Source organism: Electrophorus electricus, chromosome 24 (assembly GCF_041902795.1).
Source record: "Electrophorus electricus isolate QZ-2024a chromosome 24, ASM4190279v1, whole genome shotgun sequence".
Taxonomy (NCBI): domain Eukaryota; kingdom Metazoa; phylum Chordata; class Actinopteri; order Gymnotiformes; family Gymnotidae; genus Electrophorus; species Electrophorus electricus.
Genome location: NC_137520.1, coordinates 3,818,041 through 3,840,184, shown reverse-complemented (window position 1 = coordinate 3,840,184; position 22,144 = coordinate 3,818,041). Strand labels below are relative to the sequence as shown.

Genomic DNA, 22,144 nt, shown 5'->3' with positions numbered 1-22,144 from the left:
ACAGAGGTCATTTTTGTGAAGAACTCGACTGGCAGCACTTGCGGCACGTTGAATGCTGTCCGTTGGACGTTTAGAATTTGTTGGGCAAAGGACATCGGTGACCTGCTTTAGGTTTGAGCCAGGTGTCCTGCAAGTGGAACTGTCGGCGTACAGTGAAAGCAGCGGAGAGAGAAGACGATTGTTTCTGTGGCCGGTAAGCCTTTACAGAAACCTCACCTGCCTATCTGTGAGGAAACTGGTTCATCCGCTGGCAGGTGTGCAAAGGAACATCGATCTTGGCGAGTCTGTCTTGAAGGCAGTTCTGGGACGATGCCATTGAATGCTGAGCTGGACTCTATGAATAGAATTATGGTGTAAGTTCTTGGGAATTTATGATGTTGAAGGATAATGTGGCAGTCCTTATGTGGACTGGGTTTGTGATGTCCTGGTTAGTATGGTCTAGCAGCTAACCATGTCGCCTTCTCTTTGGGGGTCTGGGGTTTAGTCCTCTGTCTGGGCAAGTGCACCATGTAATACCAAATAAGAGTCTTTTGGCAAGACTCCTAACACTACATTTGCCTATGATTGAAATACACTTCGGATAAGAGTGTCTACAGAAGGTGTACATGTGTACATATTAGATGAGCTTCTGGTGTGCTAACAGCAGTGTCTCGATGAATTTCATGTCTACAGGGATTAAAGATCTGTAATCTTTAAATCCTTTAATAACTTTTTGGACATAGATGTCATTGTGAAGCAAGAAGGAGCTTCACATATCTGCATGAAGACAGGTGCCAGCCAATGAGTTCTTTCAGGTGGGAACATCTGGGTCTGGTGGTTTCTTGGCCTTTTTTCCCTGAGCAAGGGGAGGAGGTGCAGATGGTTGAACGGCTGTCTGGACAATGTGAACATGAGCTGCAATGGATGTGTGATCCTGACCTTTTCAAATTTCCTGTACTTATGTATTCAGTTCAACAGCCAGCTGACAACCTCACAGTGTCTTGGGTGAAGGCTTTGTGTGTCTGGTAAAATCTTGCATGCTTTTCCACACAGTAATTGATCAAGTGGTTGAGCAGATTTCCTCTTCTTTCCAGAGTAGCTCCTTTCGCATGCCTTGATCTCTGAGAGTATTTCTTGCTTGATTCTACACTGTTTTGTTTCTAGACTGATTCTTGTTTCCATTTATCTATGCCTTCTCCTTAGCCTGATGCAGTTTGTCATTATTAGAATTGATATGAGTCATTGAATGCAGAAGTCCCTACGAAAGCTGATGTAGACTATCAGTGTCAGTGTAAATACCCACACGGTGAATAAAAGACACTGCAAAGACAGACACTGCACTTAGTTAGATAAGTTGTCCAAACCTTTACAGTGAGCACAGCACTGGCAGAGTCTAGTTTCTGCCCGCAGGTCAGGTGATGTAGGCAGTGGTCAGACAGTGTCAAAGCCATGGGAAATAGGTGTGTGTGTGTGTGTGGGTGTGTGCTCTTTAAAAACAGCATAATGGTGATCTACTTTGTTTCTAGATCAGGTAATGTATCGTTGGTGACCGAGATTCACTCTGACGACGTCCCCCAAACTGAAACAGAATCTATGCGTTTGTGCTCCTGATAGTAATCTGTGCAGTGAGAGCCTGCTGCACAGGCCTCAGAAGCAATGTCCACTCCACCCTGCAACATCACAGCCTAAGCACTCCACTGCTGTCAGTACCATCACAGCAGTGCAAAACAACATCTCAAAGTAACGGTGTTTACTCATGCAATGGGATCTTTCTTTCCTAAATGCAGAGAGACACAACTAATAAACTACTAATTATTGCACTAATGCACTTCCAGACTTTACTAGTGTGTGTGTGTGTGTGTGTATGGGGTGTATAGTAGCATGTGTATATGCTTAATGGGACAGAAAACTCACAGATAAGATCAGACACTATATGTTTACTGAAGTAAGGGCAATAAGGGCAAGACAGAATCATTGTACAGGTAATGGTCAAAACCAGCACAGGATGAGCAAACACATGGGAGTTCGTAACCCGATAGGCAGAATATATACAGAGACACACAGGGGCGAATCCAAAAAGGCAAAAATCTGAGAACAAACAGGTTCAAATACACAGCTGCCAATTCAGAGAAACCACTCAGTTTGCTTACTACAGATAGGCAATACCTCACATTGAGCGAGTGAACAGAACGGACTTAAATATACAAAGAAAAATGCGAAACAGGTGATGGTGATTAACAGTTTGGAGATACTGATCGCTGGTTGTTTCCCGGATAAGTGGAATCAGGTGGGGATCTCTGGAGAATTTTTCTGTGTATATGGAATGTATATTGGAGTATATTAGTGTGGAGTGAATAATGTGTGTTTGTACATTTTGGTGTACATTATTGTGTATATGGAGTGTAAATTAGTGTGATGATGTTTTGATGAACTTTGGTGCAGGTAAACATTTTGTACACAAAGCATGACGTGACTAACTCTGCAAAGAAAATGGAAAATAATAAAACTAAATCTGACGACGATCGTTATCGTGACTTAACATGGCAGGATTACAGGAATCTCCACACTTCAGTAAAAGGAAACTTGTGTTGGTAAATATCTGGCATAGTATCTGGAAGACTTGGAAAAGTACTTTTCATGTGTGTTATTTGTGTTGTATGTTGTACCAAATCTGCATTTGCTCTCTCCATTTGAAAGTAGCTACAATCCTGGTCTTTGTGACTGGAAATCATGTGGATGTTGCTAAGGTACCTGCAGAATAAATTTAGCTTTGAGAGCTTTGTTTTGGTCTGATATTTGTCTTATCCATGTTCTGAGAATGAAGAAAGAAGAGGTTTAAAAATCAGAAATTAACCCACAAAACCAATTTTGTGCAATCACCAGAAATGTACTCTTAAATGTGTCTAAATGGCCTAAATGTTTCATACTGCCACCACAGGGACATGGTACTTTGGAGGTATGGTAGGCTTTTGCACAATCGCGGTCACCCGTCGTGAAGGATGGACGGGAACGCTATTCCGTCTCCGATCCTGGTTATAACCTGCATACACACACACACACACACACACACAAAAAAAAAAAAAAAAAAAAAAAAAAGCTGCCAATGCTCGTCTGAAACCCCCTTCGATTCCCCCCAACATTACTGAAATGGGCGGGCTAGAGCCCTTAGAAATATTATCCGGTGTTGATAGTGCGACTGCGGCAGTAGCAGCTCTGTTCTTGTGTACTGCTGAGGGTAACAGAAAGTGACCTTGCCATCTTTCAACACTTCTATACGCGCGGCATATTTAAACCAAAATGGGCAAAGTCGAAGGTGGAATGAAATGCGTGAAATATCTGCTCTTCATATTCAACTTCATATTCTGGGTAAGTGGTGCGCTGTTTTATTCATTTATTTCTAATAATTATGAATTAAGAGTAGCCAGACAGTCTTAAAACAAAACGGATGATAAGGGGCTTTATCCGAGGGCTGGTTTCTCTTGCTGGTGAGCAGCTTTGTGCAGCTATGTCGACATGTCCATATAGTACGGAAACCTAACGCCGGATGATCTACCTTTTAGCTGCTCGTTGGAAAAATAAAACTACGGGCTTTTTTGTTTTGTTTTGTTTTGTTTTCTCGGCGTCGGTGTGTTTATCACGTTGGCCGTGGAAAGCGAGGAAAGGGTGGCAGAGAGGTCTGTGCCTCAGCTCGTCCTACCCAAATCAGATTTTCCACTTAGGAAAAAAAAAACGCCCCCTTTTCCTCCATCCAGCGTGTTTTGACAGGGAAGGTTTGTTTGAGCAGGGCAGCATGGAAACCTGCATGGCGGGCACACGGCCGAGTTGAAGAGGGTTCGGACGAGCAAACGCGGAGCTTTGCTGTTCGCTCCCAGTAAAACCACTTCACGTGAAACACAAATTAAAGCCCAGAAATATGACCAGATGCTATCTCCAGCTAGACAGACTTAATGGTGGTCTTTCTTTTCGAAATACCGTTTGTACATTTTCAGCATTGCTCACCCATTAACGGTTAACAATCTTAAAACGTAGTTGCCATCAGCCACCCCATTTCTTTTCTTTTTTTTTTTTTTTTTTTGAATGCTTTAACTTTATGACTTTCTTCAAACGACTAAGATTCTTATTTCTGTCATACATGCCCCTCCGAAACACACACACAGCCCTGCGGCTCAGTGTCTTAGTTTAGTATCTGGTAAGAGTCCATATGGAAGAGTGCTATAATTACTGATCCTTTAACCAGGAGAGGTAGCTTCCGAAAGAAGCAATTAACCGACACTGTGCGATCCCATCACCCTAAACCCACAAATTACCAATATTGACTGTTGGCTGATGGATTCATAAAACGTGCAGGTCCCATGCAAGCGTTTAGACCAGCTACGAAAAGAGTTTAAGTATCTGAAGGCTGTGTATGTGCGGTGCACAAGCAACTTCTAAATACCGTGTGTGTGTGTGTGTGTGTGTGAGAGAGAGAGAGAGAGAGAGAGAGAGAGAGAGAGAGAGAGAGAGAGAGAGAGAGAGAGAAGAAGGCATCAATAGAGTGAGGGGGATAAGTCAAATGGAGACCGTCAAAAAGAGATTTATATACTTAGATAAGAGACTGCAAAAGAAACAGACAAGACAAGGCATCAGAAGAACAGAACAAAAATAGCCTTTATCAGCAGAACGGCAGGTGTGTCGTGTGTGCGCACAAGCATCATCGTGTGTGAGAACGCTGAAGAGGGACATTTGGTGTGATCCTGAAATTTGGTGCGATCATCAGGGAAAGCCAGCATGTCATTGGCTGCTAATGTAAATGTGGATCTGTAACTGAGAGACGTACAAACCCTCTCCCACAGCGTCCCCATACCTACGCACGCACCCCCACTGCCTTCTGCCTCAAGGGCTGGAGCAGTACAGCATAACGAGACGAAGAAGCAATTCAGAATAACGCAGTGGCTTGGATTAGTAGCTCCTCCGTAACGACGCACTAACTGATTATCCAGTGACAGCCGTCATATCCATAATCCCCTGGAGATTCATCGCAGACCCGTACGCCTCGCCGAGCCACTCCTAGTGGATGGGGAGGGAGATCAGGGTGTGTCTGAATCAGTAAGACTTGCAGGACTGTATGATGTAAATACACAGGACTATGCTGATCCTTTTCTACATGAAGGTGTTCCAGTCTAAAACGGGCTTGTCCCTCAACTCACACTCGTATCTGAGTGAGAAATAGTTAATTTGGTAGAAGCTTTTAAAGGCAAATGAGCATGTGAAGGAGATGCTCGAGATTTCTGATGAATGAGGTCTGTGAGCGTTTCCTAAGAAACGCTGCATGACTGAAACGACTGCAATTGTGTAGAACTGAAGAAAAAATAAGTGGATGGCTGCCTTTTTTTCCTTCAGCATCAGAAGCTGAACAGACTGAAGGAGTACTGGGACAGACATCAGACACACACACACACACTCCTGGTTTCCACTACAGGCTACATTCCCAATACACAGCCTAATAAATAACACACACAGGCTCATGCAGGAAGCATTTGGGTTGTTGTTGATAAATTCCAGATAACTCGTTCTAAAATACCCGCCCAATGGTGGACATTTTCTCATGGGCTTAAAATGTAAGTCATGGTTAAATTAATAAAGCCAAGGCAGATTTCTGTGGGCATAACTGGAAAACGGAGGCACAAGATTACTACGTTAATCCAGCGTGCCCATCAGGATTACTGAATAATGATCAATTTTCTTCAAGGCAGTTCCTTTGATCACACGTGTATTATTATTATTTTTTTTTTTTTTTTTTATTTTTTTTTTTGTCCTGGCAGAAAACTTGTTGCGAAGATATTCACACATTTCCCACAGGTGTTTTTAGTGATAGGTAAAGAACATCTAGTTCTATCGCTGTGAAAAGACTGACGTGGAGAAAATCATGAGATGGTGTGAGAGGTGACCCAGACAGGGGCAGGGTGGACCTGTAGCTCCGTTAGTTTGTGTGTACTTAAATATAGACTTTAAATAGTGAAATAAGTACTATTTGTAACAATAGTTCCATTCATTCATTTTTTTATTGATTCTGTGTACAGTAAGAGGTTATTTCTGCTTGTCTTTCTAAATGCTGTCTGAGCCATACTAATAATTATGAAGTGGGTGTGAGTCTAGGTCAGGAGTTGGTGTTTATAAATGTCCTCTATTATGGATATACTGCTGCAGTCAAACCCTACTGGAACAATCCGACAATGCATGACGGACATTCATGTGTTAGTAAGAAGAAGACACAGTCTGTCCTCTGTGCTGTCGATAGATTGTTTCTGTCTTCAAAAATGAAGGCTCACATTTGTTTCAAGACTTCCTTTGTAAAACCTCCCACAAAAGTATATAAATGTAATAACCATAGCCCTTTTATCAGAGAAGTAAATTGCACTAAATTGTCGGAGGGCAAAAAGGATATTTTTTCAGATTCCCTCACTGAAGTACACTGATAAAATCTTCAGTATGTTCTGGGTTTTGCTGCTGGCCCACACAATCACAGGTCTACTCAAAATCACAGTTCTGCTCTACATACCACCATCATCATCTGCTCCACACAGAACCACAGATCATCTACTCCACACAGAATCACAGCGGTCCGTTCTGTCTGTTCTGTTTTCCCTGAACGGTCTGTTCTGGGTGCACTGCACTGCTAATGGTCTCTGTAGAGACCAAGAGCCTCGTAAATCCTTAATAATTGTTTTAGTGTCTCTCTGTGGACATGATGATATTAGTGTGTGTGTGATGTCATCAGAGAGAAACCGCCTTGTTTTGCAGCCATAGAGGAGACACACCCAAATCGCTGACAGTCAGGGATCTCCCCCAACACGACACCCCCATCCCCCTCCTATCCCAACAGTCAGCAGCAGGATGGCACAGGACAAGATACAGGGTCATTACTTGGGGGAGGGTGGACGTATTTTCCTCTCCCTCCACTGCTTGGCTAGGCATTTTAAGAGTCCATCTCTAGGAAAGTGCAGTTAATGCATTAATAGTTAACTACTTCCTAAACCACTTGAGTCACTCTCTAGGGCCCAGGTGACCACTCCCTGCATAGACTGGCCTGGCTGTTAATGGTGAAGTCCTGGTGGTGCTGCTGGTGGTAGTTGTTGTTGTTTAAACCTGCCCGTGCTCCGGTACAGAAGGTGCATCACAAATATTTTATTATAGGCACCTGCTGCAGTTGTGGGAAAACAATATTGTACCACACACAGGCCACGCCCCCAAAGAGGAGACAATACACGCAGGCTACGCTCCAAAGGCTGAGACAATGCACACAGACCACGCCCTTTAAACTGAGAAAATGATTCCATCCCCCATTACACACACCCACACACACACACACACACACACACACACACACACATGTGCGCGTGTGCGAATTTTCATTCAGACAGTGTCTGCACATTCATGTTCATGTCCCTGCCTGATGTATGGAACACTGTCAAAGTCTGGTGAAATCACATTACTGCAGCATTTCTGCACAATACTTCAGACTTCTCGAGTACTTTTTTTGGCAGATTGAATGGTCATTTCCCAAATTGTTTTTTAGCACTTTATGGCAGAGTGACCCACGGACAACACCACCTTCTGTAAATAAGGCTAGACGACCTTCAACACCAGTGATGTCACAGACACAAGTGATGTCACAGAGGACCTAACATCTTGATCCCTTAGAAGGCTGAAATATGCAAAGCAGCCCTGTCATAAATTAATGTGGTTTTCTTGTGTGATGTGAGCACACTGACCAATCATGGCAGTCCAGCTGAGTGTTTGTTGGGTGTTTGCATTATACATTGCATTTGCATAATTCGACAAACATGAATAAGAAAGCAGGCCACTAATTTTACATCAAAGGGTCTCCAGTTGTGTTTTTAATACTTTGCAAGTAATTAAACTAATTTAATTTTTGTTGCTGTCCTGTGGCAACCTAAGAATGTCACAAACCAATAGCAGGTTACTTGCCTCTGGCTACATTCTACTCTTTCCTTCCTGAAGTTTAGTTAAATGGAAGAACTCCAAATGACTGTCATAAGCATGTATTCTGCCTCCCTCCGGCTCTGAAAGCCAGTCTGAGCCACACTACACTTCCCAGAATCCCCAGGAGAGTCAGGTGAACCTCCAACCCAACACTACAGCTGTCTCACGTTCATCCTGCTCAAAATACTAACTGTTTACACCTGTTCGTCCTTACCCTATCTATTACGACTCCTTCATTCCACTGTGAAGTATTGCCTGTGGACCATTACCAACTCTGTTCTGATCTCACTGTTCTGGTGTTGACTTTGGCCTGTGGATCAGCTATGTCACTGGATCACACTTTCATTATTAAACACACATCAGCTTATATCTGCAAGCGGCTGTTTGATTCCGATCTGATACATCGTGATGCGTTATGGGAAGGCTGTCTGTTTCTGGGACTTATTGGATTAACTATAGTGTAGACATGATGTTGTTATCATAGCCATGTTTATTAGCATCACTGCTTTGTTTTTAATTTAGTGACTGTGGAGATCAATTATAATGACATTTAGAGTATTGAACGTTAGACCTACCTAGATTATAATTTTTACATATATTTACACTGTTATGCCTGTGTTTCACCGGTTTCCTGACACACATTTATCACAGAGCATTTTTAAACATCCATTTAGCCTACTTAAAATATTCCCACATTCGATTAGCCTACTTAAAATATTCCCACAGCCATGTGGTCAAATGTCAGTGACACAATGGCGTGGCGTGGCATGGCATGGTGTACATGATTCATCAACTAAACCATTTTGTACGTTTTATGTATATTAACATGTCCAAAGACCTTGTTGCTTGTTGAAATGTTTATTCCTAGCAAATGAAGGAGTCGAATATCCCAGCCAGGTCTAATTCAGTTATATTATGAGGAAAGTAACTGATGGTCCCCTTCTGTCCCTATGTTGTATGAGTTTAGAGTGTGAGAGTGAACATGGGAAACCTAGGGCCATGTGTGACTTCTATTCATGCTTTTACTTCAACTGAACAACTGAACAACACAGAGTACGGGCATGGAAATTCCCTCAGCAGCAGACTGGTTAATGTAAAATCCCCAATAAACCTAAAAAGAGCTCAAATGTTTCCATACGCGTAAAAGTGCCAGTCGAGGTCCAAACACTTTGACATTTTCCACAGCGTTTCAAAGTGGCTGTAACTCACTGATCTGGAACTCTCATTAAAGCAGTTGTGCTTTTTAGCAAAAGTGATTCATGTTTTTAATTTGTCTGCAGAGCGAAACTCCAGACATCCCTCTGCTTTTAAGATATGGCCAGCTGTTTGTTGTTGTTATTGTTGTTGGTTGTTTTTTGTTTGTTTGTTTTTTTTTCCTTTTTTGCAGCTCTCAGTAGACAATGAAGTGGCAAGCTGATGTCACTGAACACACACACCGACTACCCCCATGTGGATTAGACTGCGGTTCTATTGTCTGCTGTGTGTCAGGGCGTTATTGGTGCCTGTTGGGGGGGCGGGGCTATTGGGTGGGTGTGGAGGTAATGATGCGTCTGGGTGGATCTGCTGATGATGTTGATGAGGTCGTCATTAAAGTTGCCTGCAGAGAAAACCCCATACACTGGAACCTTGGAACCACAGTGTTCCAATCATCTTAAATGGGAGATAGAGTGTTCAGTACAATACACACTCTACCACTTAAAGATGATCTTTGTGATGTGATGCATTGAAGAAACCCAGCCCTGAACTGTTGGGGCAGCAGGTTAGCAGAGGAGCAGCTGGCACGATGCCATGGGGGGGGTGGGTGTTTGAACTGGGACTAAAACCCAACTGTGTTAAACTGCGTACACACAGGGCTAAACTGGGTACTGGTTATCCGCGTAGTCTGTAATTATAATGAATCCTAAATATGTTCATATATAATATATAATCACAGGCTGTAAGGCGTTTATAAACGATATTGAGACACCATGCAGTGTTGAAGTGTGGATGAGTGAGTCACTTTTTCCTCTCTGTCTCTCTTGCGCTCCATCCTATAGCTGATGGGGACCCTGGTGTTGGCTGTGGGTTTGTGGTTACGTCTAGAGCAAGACACCGTCGCTCTGCTGAGCAGCGAGAAAGCACCCGAGACCTTCTTCATTGGTGAGTTGGGCGGTTGTGTGTGGCTGTGTGTCGTCATGTGGTTATGTGTGGCTATATGATGGTGTGTGTGGCTGTGTGGCGCTTTGGGAGGCTGCATTGTTGGGTGTGGTTGTGTTGAGCTGCATGTTACTCTGTGGCCATGTGTGAAACTGTGTGGCTGAGTAGAGCTGTGTGTGGCTTTATAGAACAGTTAGTTTCAACCTGAAAATCTGATTGGTTTTCAAACCAAAACTGTATCACTCCGCTGACACGTTGCTAAGTAACGACTAGCTTTATGCACTCAACCTGTAGTTGTTTTGTGCATATGGGAAAGGGAAAATGGATACAATAAGACAACTTTTGACCTGACGCCCATTGGTAGAGTACGACAGCAGACAGACATAAAATTAAGAATTTGCTATTACTGAGAAACGTTTAGGTCAACTGTGGTGCTGCCAACCAAATAAACAACTGAGGCCACCAGGGAAGCGAGCCACGCTGTTTGATGTCTGCGCATGTCCTACAGAGCCAAGATTTATTTTTACTGCAGAAATAATAGAAGTGAGCAGATTTACCTTATACAAATAACACAATAATCCTAATCAATAACTCAGTTCTATCTTTTAATTCTTAAATTTTAGTTTTAGTTTTTCTATTTATTTATTGGGGCGGGGGTCCTTATTTTCACTTCGCCTTCATTTTAAATGAATGCTGCTTGATGATGCTTTATTAATCATATGCCTTTTGTAGCTTAATGTGTTTGGTAAGTAATTGTTACTGTTGAATAGTGTCACGGGCATCGAACATCCAAGCTGGAGGAAGGAAGCAAACACAGGTGTCCAACTGAAGAGTTTAATGAAACAGGATGTAAGCATGCAGAAAAGTCAACACTTCACTGCTTTTAAGGTGTGATAACATTTAGCTGAGTGTTTAAGCAGAATGCTTCCCTGTAAAGCTCGGACACTGAAAGACCAAGGGCTATGGAGAGAGGTCATGCGAAGTGTTTCTGCGAAGTGTTTCTGCCAAGTGTTTCTGCGAAGTGTTTCTGTCCAAACACTTATGTTTACACAGTAGCATGGCTGAAGTATCTCTTCTCTGTGTTCATCCCACTGGAACTGCCCTTTTTGCTCCATCCACTTTGGACGTACACATCACTAGTCATTTGGAAATGTTTTGTGGGTGTTCTGCATGCATGCTGTCTCTGTACAGCTCAGGGGGTGGTTTGTGTCTGTGTGTGAATGTAACCGCACAGTCACGTCATTCATTGGCTCATCATGACATGCATACTTGCACATTTAGTATGAAAACAGGAAATGTTGGTTTTGAACACAAATAAACGTGGTGAGAAACAAGTTAACAGCACTGCCACCTGGAGAGATTCAACGCATAAGACCACCTGGTGAACCTACTGCTTTGAGCTCCGGGTTCTGTGAGAGCTTATGACAAGCTTGAACCAGAAAGACAAGAGAGAGAGGAGGATTGTGGTGTCATGTTGTCAGCGTACAGTCATCCTGCCACTGAGCCCAGTCTGTGTGAGCGCTCAGGACAAGGAACGTCTCCTTACAGACCTGACTCATAAAAACAACCTGCTATATTTAAGTGCGCTGTCTCATTTCAGCCTACACACACTCGGATTAGCTACAGTGGGATTCAGGTGTCTCTGTATGTTTTCCCCTATACGTTACTGTGGCTCTTACACACACTGGTAGGTACTGTTCTGTTGGGTCAGCTGCTGCATATTAATTAGTACATGGTTTGAATAACAATGGATTCCACTGAAACACACACACACACACACACACACACACACACACACACTCACACACTCACTCACTCACTCACTCACTGCCCAAACATATGCCAGTTAAGGGAGGGCCCTCATTTCACTGTTGCTATAGTGACAGGGTAAACGTTATCTGAATGTGGCAGAATGGAAGAGGCCTCTGGGACAATGGCAAGTCACACACTGGCTTTGTGTACTCACTCCCATACACACACACACACACACACACAAACACACACACACACACACAAATACACACACACACACACACATATTCTTGAAATTATCATGTTGTGAAGACACAATCCTACAGAGCTGAAAGATATCATGGCTATATAATTTTAAATTGTCGAACATGAATCTTACCTCAATTTTTTTTTTTAATTAAAGTTACATTTTATAGCTTGTTTTTAGCATCCAGTGGAGACTTCACGTAACTTAAAAGTAACATAATTTTTTTTTTTTTTACATTTTTAAAAACTGTTCAACAATATTAAGAAAACCGCTTTACTGGGAACATTGTGTAGTATTAGTCTAAAGTAACTAGTCTAAGGCGGCGAAGGTGAGAGAAGAGGTAGGCGGTGGAGATGTGGAGATGATTCTCAGAGGCTTGGAGAGTGTAGGACTCATTAGAGATCATTTAGGCCATCAGGACTCTTTACAGTCCTTTAGACAATGTGATTTGTTTTTTGTTTTTTCAGTTGGGTCTAACGGGTTTTTCCGCCTGTTGTCTCCTAGCTGCTGAACGCATTTATTCAGCCTGTACTTGGCTTCTTTGTGGATGAGTTTGGACGAGCTCCAGAAGGCTACGTCTGTTTCCCTATGAATCTGTCGGAATTTGGTCGAAGCCCCTGAGTTGTTAAACCGCCCCCGTACTTCGGCGAGAATACAGCTCCTTTCACAGAAACTAACGTATGACGTCGCGGTGCCTCCGCTTTCGTCTGGCTCGTCTGTCGCGTCTTTGAAATCTCGCTGATGTGTAGTCTGAGCAGCTCTGCTGGGGCTCCTCTCCACTATAGGACTAACAGACACAACAGTAGCTCCGTGGTTAAGGTACTCGGCTAGTAATCAGAAGGTTGCTGGTTCGAGCTCCATCTCTGCTGACTTGCCCCTGAGACATAATTATAAGTTACTTTGGATAAAATATAAATGATGTGTCTGTTATAAGACGTGTCCTTCATCAGGTTTTGCAGTTATTCTCCTGTAATGATGAGTAAGGGTTTTGTGTGTCTGATATGCTAGCTGTGTCCGTACCTGCACATACAGTCCTGGGGTCCACAAGCAAGATGAATAAAAAGGAAACTCAGAAGAGAGTAACTTGTTTACAGTTAATGAAAAATGACTAAATGTGTCTTAAGAAAACTTTTGTAAAACAGTAACATCATTACAGTGTGTTTGTAGACATACAGCCAAATTCCTCCTTTAGTTTTGTATGCTTGTTCCACATGTCTGTCTTTTCCGTACATAAATCCGGGGAATCCGCACAAGCAGTCTGGAATCAACTTGGAAAGTCAGGGTTTGGCAGAGCAGAGAGCAGATGAGGTTGGAACATCCTTGTTTGTCTTGCTGATAAGAAATAGTTCATAATATTTTATTGAAAATGCTCCTAAACGAAAGATACTCATAAAAGAAAGGTGGTATTCCACATTTCGACAGCATTCCAACTGGATAAATTTAAGTTGATTCGCCTGTTCGATTCAGTCTTGTCATGGACTTGGGTGAATTTTTATTTGGTATTCAACAACGAGGAACCTGAAATTTCTTCTCAAGACCAGTCATGGCCATTAAATATCAGAGCTAGAATAAATGTTAAAAAAGAAAAAAGAAAACTATAAAGTGAAAGAAAGTGTAAGCCATCAGCCTGCTACATCGCAGCTATTGATCACGTGGATTGCAATCAGTTTGTTAACTATATCAAATACTGCATATCATACACATTTTTATGTTTAAACCCAACACTACTTTAATTTTTGTTGTCATTGAAAATATGTTATATAATAGAGGCCTCTTTACATATAGAAGCAGGAACTTTTTTTTTTTGTCAAGCTTTTCATCAACTAACCCACCAACTCGCACTGCCCTTCCTGGTCTCCACGTATCTGAGGTCTAATTCAGAGTTTATTTGTCCAACATTTTTTACAAGAGCTGTTGTTACAAAGCAGCTTTATGTATGTCCGGATCCAAGCCCCAAAAGAGCAAGACAGAGGTGAGGGAAGAACTCCCTGAGGCTGAGGGAAAGAAACGTGAAGAGGAACCCGTTCTGCTCTGGTCGACACCGGCCCACATAATGATGTGGATGACGTGAAGGGAAGAAATAATAATGATCACAGAGAATAGTTCTAACAGAACGATAAGGCCTCAGTGAACCACAGAATGAATACAAATTGAACAATGAGAAACGGGTGAAACCGGATCAGTTCTCAGGTGATGTACAATGGCTTGGAAGACTGTGATTAGGTGACGGGGATGATGGACGTATGAGGAGTCACTCCAGTGGCTCCTGGGAAACCGAGTCCTCTGCAGATGACTGACTGGTGGCGGAAATAGGTCCAACAAACCCAGGAAATTCCAGCATGGGGAATTATACTGACGTCAAAATTCTATGTCTGAAACGATTATGGTAGTATTGGAAGCGCATGACATGACAGTGGTCTAGCTAGCATGTGATGAGGTAGTAGAGAGTGTGAATGTTGGTAGATAACCCAGTTTTGGTGTATGGATTTGGTGATTAATAGCGTGTCAGTCTCCCAGGTCCAAGTCTGGTGCAGGAACAACTCTGTGACCAACACCACCTTCTTCTGCTATCTGCTATTCCTCCCCAATGCGCCACACAGAACACACTAGTTTGGTCATCGGCCGAAGAGTATAGCGAGGAATCGTTTTGACGTCCTTCTGCTTTTTGGTGCAGGTCAAACGCAAGTCAATCGTGGACTGTTTGTGGTTGACAATTCACAGTAGTTCCAAAGAAACCCTCTAAGAAGAGGGTTAAGATTAGGGTTAGAACTGGGTTAAGGTTAGGGCTGGGTTAGGGTTAAGATTGGGGCTGAGTTAGGGTTAGGCCTGGGTTAGGTTTAGAACTGGGTTAGGGTTAGGGCTGGGTTAGGGACACAGGGATTAGGATTATGGTTAGGGTTAGGGACAGGGTTACGTTTAGGACTGGGTTAGGGTTAGGTTGGGTTGGGTTAGGGTTAGGACTGGGTTAGGGTTAGGTTGGGTTGGGTTAGGGTTAGGACTGGGTTAGGGTTAGATTGGGTTGGATTAGGGTTAGATTGGGTTGGATTAGGGTTAGGACTGGGTTAGGGTTACGGACAGGGTTAGGATTAGGACTGGGTTAGGGTTAGGGTTAGGACTGGGTTAGGGTTAGGACTGGGTTAGGTTGGGTTGGGTTAGGGTTAGGTTGGGTTGGGTTAGGGTTAGGACTGGGTTAGGGTTAGGACTGGGTTAGGGTTATGGACAGGGTTAGGATTAGGACTGGGTTAGGGTTAGGTTGGGTTGGGGTTAGGACTGGGTTAGGGTTAGGACTGGGTTAGGGTTAGGTTGGGTTGGGGTTAGGACTGTGTTAGGGTTAGGGACACAGGGACTTCTCTCTGCCCTGAGCACCACAGAGGCTGGAACTCAGCCCATGTCTCTGAAGTCTGTGAACTGACCCTGGTATAAAGTGTTTGAGTATTAAGAGCTTGAGTTCTTTAAACTAAGTGGATTTTTGACTGCAGGATTTTGTTATCTGTATTACACAATGACGGTGTCCTCAAACATTCATGTCACTCTTTCCTTCCTTCCCTTTTCTTTTGTATTCTTTTTGTGTGTCTAGTTAATTCTGACCTGCTGTTCTCTGTGTCTCCGTCACGCTCTCTGACCTGCTGTTCTCTGTGTCTCCGTCACGCTCCCTGACCTGCTGTTCTCTGTGTCGCCGTGACGCTCCCTGACCTGCTGTTCTCTGTGTCGCCGTGACGCTCCCTGACCTGCTGTTCTCTGTGTCGCCGTGACGCTCCCTGACCTGCTGTTCTCTGTGTCGCCGTGACGCTCCCTGACCTGCTGTTCTCTGTGTCGCCGTGACGCTCCCTGTCCTCTGCCTTTCTCCTCTCTTTGGCATCTTGCCAGTTGCTCCTGCCTCCACACACTAACCCTACGCCCTTCTTGCGCCTGAGCTGACCTGAACCCAGGGCTGGGGCTGGGGCTTCTTGTACTTTGTTCAGCATGATGCTGCCAAGGCTGGTCTCAGATCAGTGTTAACTGAAACTCAGCAGGCACCGTAAATCTGCTGCTGAGGGCCAAGAGTTTGCCCCCCAGCCCCTTTCTCTGTCTCTCTATCTCTCTATCTCTCGTTATCGATCACTCACTCTCTCTCTCTCTAAGGAGGGTAATTAGATAAGAGGGTACAGGGAAGAGAATTGCATCATCTTCCGTTGCCTCATGATCTCAGCACCCACGGGGCAGATGCTCGCGGCTTGGGAGAACCGCTCACGATCCTCTTCTCCTCACGCTCCTACACTACCCTCTTCTGGTGTCATCCTGAAATTCGACTTCTAAGCCCCTACGCCGTCTTAAATCCCACAATGTGATCTGAATCATTCCTAAATGTTCAGCTTTAAATGTCTGGGAGTGGTTGTCCAGGTTGGGAACCCGGAGCAGTGAGGAGGGTCGGTGGGTGAGTCTAACCCACTGTTCCCTGCTGTTGGCTAGGCGTGTACATCCTGATCGGGGCAGGAGGTTTGGTGATGCTGGTCGGCTTCTTCGGTTGCTGCGGGGCCGTGCGGGAGTCGCAGTGCCTCCTCGGACTGGTAAGACACCCACCATCACTCCTTTCCCCATCTCCCTTCTCACTCTCACTCCCCTTCAGCTCACTCCGTTCAGCAGGGCCGTTACATCCAGCAGACCAGAGAGGGCAACGATGGACGTTGTTTGTGAAATCTGTTTACTGTTAAAAGGACACGGATGGTGAGAAGGTTTGTTGGATTCCCCAGCACTGTTTACAGAAGTCATCATTAACCACAGCCAATGAGTGGATACCGTGACTGATGGATGTTTGACACACTATGTAGTTATTGTGAACTCGGGTAATTGCAATTTCCTCTTAAACAGGATTTTTACAAAGAAGATGCTACTCACCACTTTTTTTAGTGGTGTTTAAATATATTAGACTATAGCTCAGTATTTTGACATTGATTTGTTACAGTGTTTTTAATACACACAGTAATAAACCAGATTCTGATGATGATGATGATGATGATGGTTATAATTCTGGTTCTGGTAATAATAGTTCTGATACTTTCGGTCCTCATAATAATAGTTCTGACAGTTGTAGTTCTGGAGATGATGTGCTCCTGAGCCTTCAAAACATGTCTGGCTCTGTTCAGCAGGTTGAGCTCATCACTGGGGACCTAGCCGAGAGGAAGGAAACAGCTGGATATCCAAATAAGCTTCTGGAAAAAATCACTTGTATCAGATATACACAGACACTAAGTGTTAATGTGAACCAGGTTTCCTATGGAAAAAAATAAAATAAAATCCATCGTAGCTGGAAAACCACAGGGATCTGTAGATAAATGCTTTCAAAAATTAAAGAGATGATTTCCTAAAAATATCCCCAGAAGAGTATCACCTGCTTTAAGAGCTTTTTTTACACTCTGGTAACCTGAGAATTATTTGAGAAGAAGGCCAAAATTAGTTCAGCTAAAATCAGCACAGTAGGTGAGTGGAGAAGTGTGGAGGGCCCGTCCCTCCAGAGTCCTCCAGACGAACCAGAACATCCTGCTTGAACAGGGACAATACAGCACCTACTGGGAAAACCCACATCCACAAGACCCATTTAGCTTCCGGCTGCTACAGTATGAGCAGAGAGGCATTCTGATTGGCCTGTCTGCTCGAATAGCGTCTAAACATATTTATCACAGTTAATGAGCTTTACGTGAAGTTTCATGCCAGGTGTGTGTGTGTGTGTGTGTGTGTGTGTGTGTGTGTGTGTGTGTGTGTGTGTGTGTGTGTGTGTAAACCTTAACTAACATGTAGTTTCCTTGTTTACTGCCAGTTCTTCGCCTGCCTTTTAATCATCTTTGGAGCGGAAGTTGCTGCTGGTGTGTTTGGCTTCTTAAATAAAGAGAAGGTACAACAACTAAACTACAACAAGGACACATTAAACTACAATAAGGGCAGACTGAACTACAACAAGGACACTAAACTACAATAAAGGCAGACTGAACTACAACAAGGACACTTTAAACTAAAATGAGAGGAGATTGATCCACTTCAGTGCAGGTGCTAATCTAACACACCTGAGTGTAGAGTAGTTCAGGTGCTAATCTAACACGCCTGAGTGTAGTGTAGTTCAGGTGCTAATCTAACACACTTGAGTGTAGAGTAGTTCAGGTGCTAATCTAACACGCCTGAGTGTAGTGTAGTTCAGGTGCTAATCTAACACGCCTGAGTGTAGTGTAGTTCAGGTGCTAATCTAACACGCCTGAGTGTAGTGTAGTTCAGGTGCTAATCTAACACGCCTGAGTGTAGTGTAGTTCAGGTGCTAATCTAACACACCTGAGTGTAGAGTAGTTCAGGTGCTAATCTAACACGCCTGAGTGTAGCGTAGTTCAGGTGCTAATATAACACGCCTGAGTGTAGAGTAGTTCAGGTGCTAATCTAACACGCCTGAGTGTAGAGTAGTTCAGGTGCTAATATAACACGCCTGAGTGTAGAGTAGTTCAGGTGCTAATCTAACACACCTGAGTGTAGAGTAGTTCAGGTGCTAATCTAACACGCCTGAGTGTAGAGTAGTTCAGGTGCTAATCTAACACGCCTGAGTGTAGAGTAGTTCAGGTGCTAATCTAACACGCCTGAGTGTAGAGTAGTTCAGGTGCTAATCTAACACGCCTGAGTGTAGTGTAGTTCAGGTGCTAATCTAACACACCTCAATATAATGTATACAAGTTCCTTAAAGTCGACATAACCTGAATCGGGTGTATTTGATGAGTGTTGATTTTGTGACTCCAGTGTCACAAAGGTCTACTGTAAGATAGTTCTCCAGAAGCAGGGCTTGTTTTTCCTGTTTGTATTTGTGTTAGATGTATACTATTCTTTCCTCTGAAGACCCTGACATTGTTAAAGTGATTGATTAACGTGTTTTGCATTTAGTCATCGTCCCCTTACTCTGTCCAATAGATCATTCAGGACATTCAGACATTTTATCACGAGTCTGCTAAAGACAACAGCAACAGCACTGTAGTTCTCACCACCTACCACAGAGTGGTGAGTTTGCCTTGTGTGCTGTGTGTTTGTGTGTGTGTCTATACTCAAATTCAAACAGTTCCTTACTTGTTTACCTCGTCTGTGATGTAATCCTCTATAAGTGGACTCCAGCAGTCACGCTCTCTCCCTTTACAGCTCAACTGCTGTGGCACCTCCAGCACGCAGGGGTCCCAGTGCGCCGACGTCCCACCCACCACCAAGGTAACGCTGTTCACCACCAGGGGGCAGTGTAGTCTCGGGCCTCAGACTAATAATACAGAGTAAACATTATTTACGCCTGCTGTCTTTTTCTTTTTCTGCAGAATTGTGATTCAGCCATTGAGGAGTTCTTCAACAGTAAGCTCTTCGTCATCGGATATGTGGGAATAGGAATCGCTGGAATCATGGTAATAGCAGCTTCTGTGTAGTTTTCGCTCAGTTTAAAAGAGTATCTTTGCCCTGTGATGCCTTTGGGAAAGCCAGCCCCGAACTTTAGCTCACCTGAAATGGAGAAAATGGTGAAGCCATTGTGCAGAGAGAAGGGAGCTGCTTCCTGTCTTAACGGCGTGTTCTGACCTCCACAGATTATTGGCATGATCTTCAGCATGGTCCTGTGCTGTGCCATCCGGAACAGCCGCGAGGTGATCTAACGTAGCCGGATCCCCAAACCTTGACCTTTGACCCACACCAGATTCTCACAGGCACAGCAACAGCTTTCGGATGGAGAAAGGCCTGCACTTCCCTTTCTCAGACTGTCCAATCAGAGGCGAGCACGAAGGCTCCAGTCACCTGTATGATCACAGTTCTCTGTTTAGTCCATCTGAGATTTCTCACCTCTGACACCGCTGGAGTGGGTATTTGTTTGGGAGTTTTTGTTTTTGTTTGTTTGTTTGGGGGGGGGGGGTTTATCTTATTACCTGCTGGATAGGTGCCATAAATTCCAATCATTTTAAAATGGACATTTTTATAGATACCTTTTAGAATTGTATTTATATATTTCAGTCTTTATTTCTGAGTTCTAACTCTGCCGAGGTCTGTTAACTGGTGCGCCCTGTGAGTTGAACCATTTAAAATCCCCACTTTACCAGTGTCAGCCCGGTGTCATATGGCCAATACAGATATGATGTAATGTGAACTGGCATGCTGGAATGCTTGGCTAGTTGTGCACAGACAACTTTGAGCCAGTGCATCCCGACTGACCTGTAACCTCACGAATTCCCGAATCACACACACACACACAGTAGAGCTCTTCCTTCCCCCACACTGCCTGATTCAGCCTTCACAAACCCCGGGGTCAGAGTCGTGTTTTCTGATCTCTGTATTCGCCCCCTTTGGGCACATTTCGCTGGGAAGGCGGTGCTAACCACACTAAGCGTGCTTGTGAAAAAGCCTGAAAACCAGGAGAGGCACCACTTTCCCCTTTATCTGTTTATTCCACTGCTGTCTTATGAATCCGAGTGAAAGCTGAACTTCTGTGGTTTCACCCACCACTGGACTCTCCTTGACCAACACACTCCTGGCTAAGTGCTTGGAGCCCTTGGTAGCTAAAGGGGAAAGGCAGCTCTCTCGCGTGATGGCAACCAGCTTCCTCTTCTTGTAATGGCCATCGTGGTGGAGTCTCTGCTGCTGAGCAATCCACCCTGACCCTTCACACCAGAGTCGCATTAGCATAGGAGCCGTGGAAGGACCCACAAGGCTCACACAGCACTTCCACCTGCTAAAGGCAGCATAACGCATGCCGTGTTATGAGCTACAAATAGGAAGCTCCTTTGGGTGTCTGTGTTTTTTAGTCTTTAGCCAAACCAAATATCTTTATGACTTTTCCAATGATTGCTTGCTAGAACCAGTTGGCCTAAGCATTAAAAGGCTTTTTTTTTTTTTTTGTGGCGTACTTCACTGTTACATTTCAAAGTCTTCTTTTCCAAGAACAACTTTGTACATACTGTTGAAATTTGTACTCCGTTTTTTGTAACACGTGTGGTACTGGATATCTGTGCCGTGTTGTTAGCGTGCCCTCGTCTGTGTAGAAGATGGTTGTTTCCATTTTGCAGAAGTTACGGTTTCATCATTTAAAAGAACAGTTAAGGTGCCTTGCTTTTTATGCAATTAACTTGTGTAACCTGTTCATAAGAAAAGGTCTGAATGCATGTGTAGGAGAAGACTTCAACCCGGTTCTTAAGGAACCTCACACAGCCTGTGTTTTCATCCTACCCTACCTCCCATTCTTACTTCTCTCTAGTTAACCTAGCCCCTGATTAATCGAGCTTGTACAAAACTATGGAGAAGATCAGAGTCCACCTATCTGGTCACCTGAACCTTTTTGAAGGTTTCCATAAACATGAGTAAAAATGCAGTTTAGCTAAAGAAGTCAGTTGGACTAGAGTGTGAGGAAATGGTGTGGGTTACATGTGTGTGTTGATTTTGATGTGTGTGTGCTCTCTCTCTCTCTCTCTCTCTCTCCAGTTTTCTCTCTTCGAGCTATCTTGTGGCTTGTTTCTGTGTGTTAACTGTAGCATGGCATTCATATAAGATTTCTTGGAAACAATTTTGTGTCGTAAAATTTGTGAGAACAATAATGAAGAAAATTTTCCTACTGTACACAGAATGTCGCTGTTGTTTTTTCTGGTGTTGAAATGTGTAATTTATTTATTAATGGAGCTGTTTCAACAGCATTCGGGCTTCTCAGGAAGATTGTTGTACCAGAACAAATAAAGTTTTCTGAAGTTTCCCTGTTTTTGTCTGCCTATACTTTTGCCTGACGTCAACCAAGCAAAACATTTATTTTCAACCTGTGTGCTTTTTAGGTTTGGATTTACTGCAAAGTATTATTGAGGTAATCCTAATTACATGGGCAATTTCGACAAAAGCAAACGTGAGAATATAAATATAATTTTTTATATAAATAAAATATAATATGAGACACTTTAAACTACAGTAAAGGCAGACTGAATTAAAAGGACACTTTAAACTATAATAAGGACAGATTCACTTCAGTTCAGGTGCTAATCTAACACGCCTGAGTGTAGTGTAGTTCAGGTGCTAATCTAACACACCTCAATATAA

General features: G+C 43.5%; 1 protein-coding gene and 2 long non-coding RNA genes across 3 annotated transcripts; 2 read left to right on the top strand and 1 right to left on the bottom strand.

Annotated features, from left to right (window-relative positions):
- Positions 1-3,163: 3,163 nt before the first annotated feature.
- tspan2b (tetraspanin 2b) lies at positions 3,164-21,809 on the top strand. The gene is made up of 8 exons (XM_027026673.3): positions 3,164-3,345; positions 9,999-10,101; positions 16,547-16,644; positions 17,892-17,966; positions 19,016-19,102; positions 19,238-19,303; positions 19,405-19,488; positions 19,666-21,809. The coding sequence occupies exons 1-8, from the start codon at positions 3,277-3,279 to the stop codon at positions 19,729-19,731; spliced, it is 648 nt and encodes a 215-aa protein (XP_026882474.1). The 5' UTR covers positions 3,164-3,276; the 3' UTR covers positions 19,732-21,809.
- Positions 16,651-17,846, top strand: LOC145653393 (uncharacterized). The gene is made up of 2 exons (XR_014119677.1): positions 16,651-16,920; positions 17,221-17,846. It is a non-coding gene; the product is annotated as an uncharacterized LOC145653393 (long non-coding RNA).
- Positions 17,019-19,714, bottom strand: LOC145653392 (uncharacterized). The gene is made up of 3 exons (XR_014119676.1): positions 19,583-19,714; positions 19,177-19,349; positions 17,019-17,244 (listed from the first exon to the last, which is right to left on the bottom strand). It is a non-coding gene; the product is annotated as an uncharacterized LOC145653392 (long non-coding RNA).
- Positions 21,810-22,144: the final 335 nt, after the last annotated feature.